At 49.3% G+C, this 12,171-nt stretch overlaps 1 protein-coding gene across 2 annotated transcripts in view; it reads right to left on the minus strand.

Annotated features, from left to right (window-relative positions):
* nvl (nuclear VCP like) overlaps positions 1–12,171 on the minus strand; it is a 143,942-nt gene that overhangs the window by 64,046 nt on the left and 67,725 nt on the right. For both annotated transcript variants that reach the window (XM_078542809.1, XM_078542810.1), the window contains 3 exons: positions 3,911–3,973; positions 3,376–3,495; positions 1,359–1,458 (listed from right to left, as the gene is read on the minus strand). In XM_078542809.1, coding sequence (XP_078398935.1) covers positions 1,359–1,458; positions 3,376–3,495; positions 3,911–3,973 — 283 coding nt within the window. The remainder of the gene's footprint in view (positions 1–1,358; positions 1,459–3,375; positions 3,496–3,910; positions 3,974–12,171) is intronic.

Below are 12,171 nucleotides of genomic sequence, written 5' to 3' on the forward strand. Positions count from 1 at the left end.
AAGCTTTTCCCCCAGAGCACTCACCATCCTGACTTGGAAATATATCACCATTCCTTCACTGTCACTGGGTCAAAGTCCTGGAACTCCCTCCCTAACAGCACTGTGGGCTCCATATTCCCCAGCTTTTCCCACAGGTAAGAATTGTCCGTCCCAAAGAACAGTCTGTTCTTTTTAGTCTTCTCCTTAGTTCTGAAGAAGAGTTATAAGGACTCGAAACGTTACCTCTGTGTTTCTCTCCACAGATGCGGTTAGACCTGTTGAGTTTTTCCAGCATTTTCTGTTTCTGCTTCAGCCTGTGCTTGGAGTCTAAGGTCACCAAGGCTCTTTGACAACACCTTCCAAACCCATGACCACTATCATCTAGAAGGGCAAGGGCAGCAGATAGGTGGGAACACCACCACCTGGAAGTTCCCCTCCAAGTCACTCACCAACCTGACTTGGAAATATATCGCCGTTCCTTCACTATCACTGGGTCAAAATCCTGGAATTCCCTTCCTAACAGCACTGTAGGTGCATCTACACCACATGGACTGCAGCAGATCAAGAAGGCAGCTCACCACCACCTTCTCAAGGGTAATTTGGGATGGGCAATAAATGCTGGCCCAGCCAGTGAAGCCCACATCCCAGGAAAGTCACTGTTTAAAAATAAGGGGTCATCCATTTAAAACAGATATGAGGTGAGATGTTTTCACTCAGAGGGTTGAGAGTCTTTGGAACTCTCTTCCCAAAAAGGTGGTGGAAGCAAAGTCTTTGAATATTTTTAAGTCAGAAGTGGATAGATTCTTGGTAAGCAAGGGGGTGGGATGCAGATTTAAGGTTATGATTAGACTAGCCATGAACTTATTAAATGGTGGAGCAGGGCTTGAGGGGCTGAATGGCCTACTCCTGCTCCTTGTTCGTACGTTCGAAAGAGAAACCCCACTGCCCAGGGTCCGATGCGTGTGATCTCGTCACCTGGAAAATAGTGACCATTTCAGGTCATAAGCTCATGACCAAGTATGAAATACACAATCGGCAGCAGCAGCAGCAATTCACATTTTTCACAAGAAAATGGAATTATGCAACATGATCCCCAAAACACTGAGAAAGGTCCGAATAAGGAACCAATTTCATTAGCACAGACTATCTAACAGCCAATCATCCTGTGTCAAAATCACCACACAACTTCACTGATACACAATCACAATGGGACACAGCCATCAGATTATGCAGCCACTACCTCAGGGGAGGGGAGTCACCCTAATCATCCAACCTCAGAAGGACGGAGTCACTGATATCACCCCCTGTCCACCAAAGAGAGGGATTTACCAAGATCTCCAAACCCTCCCACACCCCGATAGCCACCCCCACACTCTCACCTGGTCTGTTCGTGGCTGCCATGATGAAAACGTGTTTCCGAGCTTGCAGTCCATCCATCTCGGTCAGCAACTGGTTCACCACACGAGCACTGGCACCAGACTGGGGAAGGTTGGGCAGGGTAAGAAGGTGAGGAGTGAGTCAGGAAGGGAGAGAGAGCGCGCGGGAGAGAGAGAGAGCGCGCGGGAGAGAGAGAGAGCGCGCGGGAGAGAGAGAGAGCGCGCGGGAGAGAGAGAGAGCGCGCGGGAGAGAGAGAGAGCGCGCGGGAGAGAGAGAGAGCGCGCGGGAGAGAGAGAGAGCGCGCGGGAGAGAGAGAGAGCGCGCGGGAGAGAGAGAGAGCGCGCGGGAGAGAGAGAGAGCGCGCGGGAGAGAGAGAGAGCGCGCGGGAGAGAGAGAGAGCGCGCGGGAGAGAGAGAGAGCGCGCGGGAGAGAGAGAGAGCGCGCGGGAGAGAGAGAGAGCGCGCGGGAGAGAGAGAGAGCGCGCGGGAGAGAGAGAGAGCGCGCGGGAGAGAGAGAGAGCGCGCGGGAGAGAGAGAGAGCGCGCGGGAGAGAGAGAGAGCGCGCGGGAGAGAGAGAGAGCACGCGGGAGAGAGAGAGCGCGCGCGGGAAAGAGAGAGAGCGCGCGGGAGAGAGAGAGAGCGCGCGGGAGAGAGAGAGAGCGCACGGGAGAGAGAGAGAGCGCGCGGGAGAGAGAGAGAGCGCGCGGGAGAGAGAGAGAGCGCGCGGGAGAGAGAGAGAGCGCGCGGGAGAGAGAGAGAGCGCGCGGGAGAGAGAGAGAGAGAGCGCGGGAGAGAGAGAGCGAGAGACATGGAGGGAGTGAGTGAAGCAGGGAGGGAATGAGTGAGTGAGGCAGGAGGGAATGAGTGGGTGAGGCAGGGAGTGAGTGAGTGACAGGGAAGGAATGAGTGAGTGAGTGAGTGACAGGCAGGGAGGGAGTGAGGCAGGGAGGGAGTGAGGCCGGGAGGGAGTGAGGCCGGGAGGGAGTGAGGCCGGGAGGGAGTGAGGCCGGGAGGGAGTGAGGCCGGGAGGGAGTGAGGCCGGGAGGGAGTGAGGCCGGGAGGGAGTGAGGCCGGGAGGGAGTGAGGCCGGGAGGGAGTGAGGCCGGGAGGGAGTGAGGCCGGGAGGGAGTGAGGCCGGGAGGGAGTGAGGCCGGGAGGGAGTGAGGCCGGGAGGGAGTGAGGCCGGGAGGGAGTGAGGCCGGGAGGGAGTGAGGCCGGGAGGGAAGGAGGGAGGAGAGGGAGGGAGGAAAGGGAAGGAGGGAATTTGGGGAACAAAATATGAGGGGGGTGAGAGAGAGAGAGAGAGAAGGAAAAAAGTAGGGAGAGAAAAAGGAAGAAAGAAGTTAGTGGGGGTGGGGCAACGAGAAACAAATGAGGAGCAAAGGTCACAGAGACAGAAAAGGGGAGAAAAAAGTAAAAATGAACAGCTTGCAGCATTAATACTAGGTCCACATCCCATGGAAACACCAAAATTACCCCAGCTATCACTTACGGCCAAAAACGACAGCCTTTCGTACCCCCCAAACCCTCCTCCAACCCCGTGTCACCACTCACCTTGCTCTGCAGAATGGCCTGGACATTCCACACAACCCCAGGCCCAACCATCACTCACCTCGTGCTGCGATCTCTGAGGGCAGAGTCTAACGGTGGTGTTAAATCTCACCTCGTGCTCTGATCTCCGAGGACAGAGTCTAACGATGGAGTTAAATCTCACCTCGTGCTCCGATCACGGAGGACAGAGTCTAACGATAGATTTAAATCTCACCTCATGCTCCGATCTCCGAGGGCAGAGTCTAACGATGGATTTAAATCTCACCTCGTGCTCCGATCTCCGAGGGCAGAGTCTAACGATGGATTTAAATCTCACCTCGTGCTCCGATCTCTGAGGACAGAGTCTAACGATGGAGTTAAATCTCACCTCATGCTCCGATTTCCGAGGACAGTGTCTAACGACGGATTTAAATCTCACCTCGTGCTCCGATCTCCGAGGACAGAGTCTAACGATGGAGTTAAAACTCACCTCGTGCTCCGATCTCCGAGGACAGAGGGAATCCAGCTCATCGAAAAAAATGACACAAGGTGCAGAGTTCCTCGCTCGCTGGAAAACCTGTCGCACTGCCCGCTCACTCTCACCCACGTACTGCAGTTAAAACAAACAGCAACATCACTGGAAAAGACACAGACAGAACATTCACAACACTCTGGGTCTGGAGAAACCATTTCTCCTGTAAACACAGAGACTAGAATTTGGATAACAAAGTCTCTGGGGTCCACATTCCCCAGCTTTTCCCACAGGTAGGAATCGTCAGTTCCAAAGCACAACCTGCTTCAGTCTGGGCATGGGTTCAAGTCCCACTCGAGAGACTTGAGCACAAATTCCAGCTGACATTCCAGTGCAGTACAGAGGGAGTGATGCAGTGTCCAAGGTGCCATGCAGGAATAATAAACGTCGAGCAGGTAGGGAACAACAAGCTCCGATCAAGGGAGCCTCATGTTATGGGACATGGTTTGGATACTCTGCAAAGCCACTGAACAATTATATGCCTGTGACTCACCATGTTTAACAGCTCAGGGCCTTTCACCGAGATGAAATTCAGTCCAGACTCATTCGCGACAGCCTGAAGACAAAATTATTAAACAAGCAATCAATCATAGGAACAGAAGAACAAGAGTAGGCCATTCAACCCATCGAACCTTCTCTGCCATTCAACACAACCATGGCTGACCATCCACTTCAATGCTTTTTTCCCACACTATCCCCAGATCCCTTTATGTCATCGGTATTTAGAAATCTGTCACTCTCTGCTTTAAACATACTCAGTGACTGAGCTACCACAGCCCTCTCAGATAGAGAATTCCAAAGATTCACAACCACCCGAGTACAAAAATCTCTCCTCATCTCAGTCCTAAGTGGCTTCCCCCTTATTTTGAAATTGTGCCCCCCCCCCGGTTCTAGACTCCCCAACCAGGGAAACATCTTACCTGCAGATACCCTGTCTATCCCTTTAAGTATTTTGTAGATTTCAATGAGATCACCTCTCATTCTTCGAAACTCTAGTGAATACAGGCCCAGTTTCCCCAATCTCTCTTCATAGGACAGTTGCGCCATCAAGGGGAACAAGTCTGGTGAACCTTCATTACACTCCCTCAATGGCAATAATATCCTTCCTAAGGTAAGAGGACCAAAACGGCACACCTTACTCCAGGTGCAGTCTAACCAAGGTTCTGTACAATTGAATCAAGACTTTGCTACTCCCGTACTCAAATCCTCTTGTGATAAAGGCTAATATACCATTAGCCTTCCTAATTGCCTGCTGCACCTGCGTGTTAGCTTTCAATGATTTATTGACGAGGACACTCAGGGCTCTTTGTACATCTACACTTTCTAATCTCTTACAATTTAAGAAATACATTGCAGATCTGTTCCTCCTATCCAAGTGGGTTACCTCACATTTTTCCCCATTCTATTCTGTCTGCCACGTTCTTGACTACTCACTAAGTCTGTCCAAATCCTCTTGAAGCTGCTCTGCAACTTGCTCACAACACACATTCCCAGCAGCTTCCTCTCATCCGCAAACTTGGAAATTTTTCATTTGGTTCCCATATCCAACTCATTGATATATATTGTGAACAGCTGATGCTCAAGTACTGATCCCTGTGGTACCTCACTGGTCACAGCCTGCCAATGCACTGACCACACACACTGGATGTCCCTGTCCAGTGGATGAAAAGTGTCCCAGCACTGACCACACACACTGGATGTCCCTGTCCAGTGGATGCAGTGTCCCAGCACTGACCAGACACGCTGGACGTCCCTGTCCTGTGGATGCAGTGTCCCTGCACTGACCACACACACTGGACGTCCCTGTCCAGTGGATGCAGTGTCCCAGCACTGACCACACACACTGGACGTCCCTGTCCAGTGGATGCAGTGTCCCAGCACTGACCACACACACTGGACGTCTCTGTCCAGTGGATGCAGTGTCCCAGCACACAGCAGAAATCCTTACCAAAGCTGTCATATTTACTAAAATAAAGGCAAAATACTGCGGATGCTGGAAATCTGAAACAAAAACAAAACATGCTGGAAAAACTCAGCAGGTCTGACAGCATCTGTGGAGAGAGAAACAGAGTTTACATTTCGAATCCACATGACTCTTCTTCAGATCTAAAGGGAGGTAGAGATGTGGTGAAATATATACTGACTAATGGGGGTGGAACTGGTGAAGTTGAATAGGGGGCCAGTGATAGGTGGAGGCAAAGGAGAGATTGCAAAAGATATCATAAACAAAAGGTCAAAGAGTTGTTATTTCATTATTATTTTTTAAATTTATTTCCATTTCCATTCATTGTTTTATCCCCAGCTTTTAGCCTATTTTCGATCTTTCTCCCCCCGCCCACCCCCACTACGGCCATCTGTCACTTTCCAGATTGTTTACCCTGGTCCGGCCATTATCACATTTTGCTTTCTTAACGTCACCATCAGCACCTCCTTTAGCCATTTCAACCACCATTAACAACTCTTTGACCTTTTGTGTATAACATCTTTTGCAATCTCTCCTTTGCCTCCACCTATCACTGGCCCCCTATCCAACTTCACCAGCTCCACCCCTCCTAATATGTATATATTTCACCACATCTCTACCTCCCTTTCGATCTTTAGAGTCATACGGACTCAAAATGTAATCTCGGTCTCTCTCTCCGCAGATGCTGTCAGACCTGCTGAGTTTTTCCAGCATTTTTTGTTTTCGCTTCAAATTTACGCCTGCTTTTGCCCTCCCCCTGCCTGCTTTTGCCCTCCCCCTGCCTGCTTTTGCCCTCTCCCTGCCTGCTTTGCCCTCCCCCTGCCTGCTTTTGCCCTCTCCCTGCCTGCTTTGCCCTCCCCCTGCCTGCTTTGCCCTCCCCCTGCCTGCTTTGCCCTCTCCCTGCCTGCTTTTGCCCTCTCCCTGCCTGCTTTGCCCTCTCCCTGCCTGCTTTGCCCTCCCCCTGCCTGCTTTTGCCCTCTCCCTGCCTGCTTTTGCCCTCTCCCTGCCTGCTTTTGCCCTCTCCCTGCCTGCTTTTGCCCTCTCCCTGCCTGCTTTTGCCCTCTCCCTGCCTGCTTTTGCCCTCTCCCTGCCTGCTTTTGCCCTCTCCCTGCCTGCTTTTGCCCTCTCCCTGCCTGCTTTTGCCCTCTCCCTGCCTGCTTTTGCCCTCTCCCTGCCTGCTTTTGCCCTCTCCCTGTCTGCTTTGCCCTCTTTTTCCCCCCAATTCCCTGCACAAGACTTCCTAATAAAAACTTGAGGAAATAATCTGAATGGGGCAAGGACCTGGAAATGGAAAGTGCTCGGGTCGAGGGAATTTCATACGCAAACCACCCAAATGGCTGCCTGACCAATGGTGAGAGGAACAGCAGCAACATCAAAGGAACAGGAGGCCATTCAACCCCTTGAACCTGTTCCACCATTCAAATGAGATCATGGTTGATCACAGCCTAACTCCCTATTCCAACTTTGGCCCACATCTCTTAATACCTCTGATGAATAAAAATACATTTTCTCAGGTTTAAGATTAACGTTTGATCTTGCATCAATTGCAATTTGCAGAGGAGAGTTCCAAACTTTTACCATCTTTTGAGGAAGTAAAGGTAAACCTGTATAAAACACTGGTTTAGCCTTAACTGGAGTATTGCATCCGCTTCTGACCTTTAGGGAGGACGTGACGGCTTGAAGAGAGCATGCAGAAAAGATTTATGAGAATGGTTCCAAGGATAAGGGACATGATTACGTGGATAGTTTGGAGAAACTGGGGTTGTTCTCCTCAGAAGCTTGAGTGTGTTCAAAATCTTGAGGGGTCTAGATAGAGAGAAACTGTTCCCAAAGGCGGAAGGATCGAGAACCAGAGGATATACCAATATAAGATGACTGACAAAGAACCAACAATGGCTTAAGGATTATTGATTTATTTATTTTTACACAGTAAGTAATTAGGATCTGGAATGTACTGCGTGAGTGCAGTGGAGGTGGGTTCACTCATAGACTCAGACGTTTACAGCACAGGATCGGGTCCGCACCGGTCAACAAAGATCTGATGACACTAATCCCATTTTCCAGCGCTTGGCCCATAGCTCTGGAGGCTATGGCAATGCAAGTGAATATGTAAATGCTTCTTAAATGTTACAAGTGTTTCTGACTCAACCACCCTTTGAGTCAGTGAGTTCCAGACTCTCACCACCCTCTGGGTGAAAATATTTCTCAAATCCCCTTAACCTTCTATCTCTTACCTTAAATCTATGCCCCCTGGTTATTGACACCCCTACTAGTGGAAAAAGTGCCTTCCTATCCACTCTATCTGCGGCCCTCAATCTTATACACCTCTATCATGTTCCCTCTCAACCTTTGCTGCTCCAAGGAAAACAACCCCAGCCTATCCAATCTTTCCTCATAGCTCAGGCCCTCCAGCACAGGCAGCATCCTGGTTAATCTCCTCAGCACTCTCTCCAGTGCAATCACATCCTTCCTATAATGTGGTGACCAGAACTGCACACAGTGCTCCAGTTGTGGCAAACCAGTGTTTTACACAGTTCCAGCATAACCTCGCTGCTACTGTATTCTATACCTCGGCCAATAAAGGCAAGTATCCCATATGCCTTCTTAACCACCTTATCTACCTGCCCTACTATCTTGAGGGATCTGTGGATATGTGCACCAAGTTCCCTCTGAGCTTCAGTACTTTCCAGGGTCTTACCAGTCATAGTGTAATCCCTTGCTTTGTTAGCCCTCCCCAAGTGCATTACCTCACATTTTTCTGGGTTGAATTCCATTTGCCAGTGCTCTACCCATCTGACCCGTCCATTGATATCCTCCTGCAGTTTACGGTTATCCTCCTCACTATTTACCACCCTACCAATTTTTGTGTCATCTGCGAACTTCTTGATCATACCCCCTACATTTAAGTCCAAATCATTTACGTAAACCACAAACAGCAAGGGCCCCAGCACAGAGCCCTGTGGAACCCCACTGGAAATAGACTTCCAGTCACAGAAACATCCCTCTACCATCATCCTCTGCTTCCTTGCCTCTCAGCCAATGCTGGATCCAATGTGCCACTTTGCCTCGGCCAGTCTGCCATGAGGGACCTTATGAAAAGCCTTGCTAAAGTCCATGTCGACTACATCAAATATATTAACCTCACAACACTCCTGGTTACCTCCTCAAAAAATTCCATCAAATTTGTCCAAGGCCATGCTAATGATCCCTGATTAATCCGTGTCTCTCCAAGTGCAGATGTATTCTGTCCCTCAGAATTCTTTCCCTTAACTTCCCCACCACTGAGGTTAGGCTGACTGGCCTGTAATTTCCTGGACTATCCCTTCCTCCCTTTTTTAATAATGGGACGACGTTAGCAGCCCTCCAGTCCTCTCACACCTCACCTGTGGCCAGAGAGAATTTGAAAATTACTGCCAAGGCCCCTGATATCTCTTCCCTTGCCCCCCTCAACAGCCTGAGATACATCTCAGCCTGACCTGCCGATTTATCCAGTTTTCAGGCCACAAGGCCCGCTTGTGTTAATTTAATTAACTCTGTTAATTTCCTCTAATATTTCACAGTCCACCACCCTGATGTCTATAGCTGCATCGTCCTTTTCCATTGTGCAGACTGACGCAAAGTATTCATTGAGCACTGTACCCACATCTTCCGGGTCCGTCCACACACAGATTACCTCTATGGTCCCTAATTGGCCCTACTCTTTCCCTAGTTATTCTCTTGCTCTTTATATATTTTTTTAAAACCCTTTGGGTTCTCCTTTATTCTACCCACCAATGCCTTCTCATGCACTCTCTTAGCTTTCCCAATTTCCTTTTTAAGCTCCCTCCTGCACTTTTTATACTCCTCCAGGGACTCTGCCTTATTGAGCCCTCGGTATCTGCAACAAGCTTCTCTTTTTTTTCTTTATCTTAACCTTTATGTCCTTTGACATCCAAGGTTCTCCGGACTTGGTCCCCCACTTTGTCTTTACGGGAACATATTTGCCCCGAACTGCCGCTATTTCCTCCTTGAATGCCTCCTACTGTTCTGATACAATTTTATCTGCAAGTAGCTGTTCCTAGTCCACTTGGGCCAAATCGTATCTCGTCTTAGTAAAATTCACCTCTCCCCAGTTTAAAACTTTTATTCCTGGCCCAACCTTATCATTTTCTATAACTATCCTACATCTAACGGAGTTGTGGTCACTATCTCAAATGCTCCCCTACTGATACGCCTTCCATCTACCCTGGCTCATTTCCGAATATTAAGTCCAGAACTGGCCCCTCCCTTGTTGGGCTTTCTACATACTGGCTAAAAAGGTTCTCCTGGATGCAACTTAAGAATTTTGCTCCCTCCCTACCTTGCACACTAAAACTATCCCAGGTAATATTTGGATAGTTAAAATCCCCTACTATTACTACCTTATTATTCTTACACTTCTCTGAAATTTGACTACATATTTGATCCCCGATCTCTCCCTGACTGTTTGGGGTCTATAGTACACACCCAACAGTGTGTTTTCCCCTTTTGTGTTTTTTACTTCTACCCATATGGCCTCATTTGATGATCCTTCCAAGATAATCTCTCCCCTCGGTGCTAGAATTGATTCCTTGATAAATGTTGCTACACCCCCTCCTCCTCTATTCCCCTCTCTATCTTGTCTCAATTCCCTATAACCAGGAATGTTGAGCTGCCAATCCTGCCTTTCTTTTAGTCAAGTCTTGGTCATTGTTATGATATCACACTCCCACGTGCCTATCTGTGTCCTTAGCTCATCTGTCTTATTCCTCAGGCTCCTTGCATTAAAATATATTCCATTTAGCCTCACTAAACTCACTTCTTTCTTATCTAGCCTATGTTTCCTCTGCCTTCCAGACTCATTTCCTAGTGTTTTAACTTCTAATTTCATCTCAGCTTCTCTCCCCTCTGAACTACTTTTCAGGATCCCATCCCCCTGCCAATTTAGTTTAAATCCACCCCAACAGCATTAACAAGCCTCTCCGCGAAGATGTTGGTCCTGTTCCTGTTCAGGTTTAACCCGTCTGCCCTGTACAGGTCCCAGGTCCCTCAGAAACGGTCCCAATACTCCAGGGATCTAAAGCCCTCCCTCCTGCACCATCTCTCCAGCCACGCATTCATCTGCTCTATCCTTCTGTTCCTATACTTACTACTGCGTGGCACCGGGAATAATCCGGAGATTACTACCTTTGAAATCCTGCTTTTCAATTTCCTACCTAATTCCCTGAAGTCTGCTTACAGGACCTCATTCCTCTTTCTTTCTATGTCATTGGTCCCAACACGGACCACAACCTCTGACTGTTCACCCTCCCCCCTCAGAATTCCCTGCAGCCGTTCCGTGACATCCTTGACCCTGGCACCCTGGAGGCAACATACCATCCTGGAGTCACGTCTACTCCCCTCACTAACGAATCCCCTACCACTATTGCTTTTCCACACTTCTTCCTCCCCCACCCTGAGCAGCTGGACCATCCACAGTGCCATGGCCTTGGCTATGGTTTGGCCTCCACAGAAGAACTGTCACTCTCACCATTTTCCAAGGCCGATAAACGGTTTACAAGTGAGATGCACTCAGGGGATTCCCTCACTACCTGCCTGGTCCCCTTTTTCAGTCTGGCGGTCACCCATTCCCTCTCTGCTTGTACTTCCTGAAGTTATGAGCTGACCACATCGTGAAACGTGCTATCCACGAACCTCTCAGCCTCATGATGCACCGTAGTGACCCCAGCTGCCGCTCAAGCTCCAAACCCGGAGCTCGAGTTGCTCCAGGCGCAGACACCTCCTGCACACATGGTCATCCAGATGCCAGAAGCATCTTGGATTTCCCACACAGCGTAGGATGTGCAAATCACTGGACTGAGCTCTCCAGACATATCTTTTATTATTCATTCATGGGCTGTGGGCTTCACTGGCTGGGCCAGCATTTATTGCCCATCCCTAGTTGCCCTTGAGAAGGTGATGGTGAGCTGCCTTCTTGAACCGCTGCAGTCCATGTGGTGTAGGTACACTCACAGTGCTGTTAGGAAGGGAGTTCCAGGATTTTGACCCAGCGACAGTGAAGGGACAGCGATATATTTCCAAGACAGGATGGTGAGTGACTTGGAGGGGAACTTCCAGGTTGTGGTGTCCCCATCTATCTGCTGCCCTTGTCCTTCTAGGTGGTAGTGGTTGGAGGTTTGGAAGGTGCTGTTGAGGGAGCCTTGGTGAATTCCTGTAGTGCATCTTGTAAATGGTACTGACTGCTGCCACTGTGCGTCGGTGGTGGAGGGAGTGAATGTTTGTGGATGTGGTGCCAATCAAGCAGACTGCTTTGTCCTGGATGGTGTCAAGCTTCTTGAGTTGTTGTTCGAGCTGCACTCATCTAGTCAAGTGCGGAGTATTCCATCACGCTTCTGACTTGTGCCTTGTAGATGGTGGACAGGCTTTGGGGAGTCAGGAGGTGAGTTACTTGTCGCAGGATTCCTAGCCTCTGACTTGCTCTTGTAGCCACAGTATTTATATGGCTAGCCCAGTTCAGTTTCAGGTCAATGGTAACCCCCAGGATGTTGATAGTAGGGGATTCAGTGATGGTAATGCCATTGAACATCAAGTGGGGATAGTTGGATTCTCTCTTGTTGGAGATGGTCATTGTCTGACATTTGTGTGGTGCAAATGTTAACTAAATAGAATATGGACCCTTGTTTTTAGTCTACCCTTACCCTTACTTGAGCTCAGACTAGGTGCTCGATCCTCTAGAAAGGCTAGATCCTCTAGGTGCTGCTGACTGCCTGTCTCAGGGTCCTCCTCTCACACTC

This window comes from Cetorhinus maximus, chromosome 5 (assembly GCF_964194155.1).
Source record: "Cetorhinus maximus chromosome 5, sCetMax3.hap1.1, whole genome shotgun sequence".
Lineage (NCBI taxonomy): Eukaryota > Metazoa > Chordata > Chondrichthyes > Lamniformes > Cetorhinidae > Cetorhinus > Cetorhinus maximus.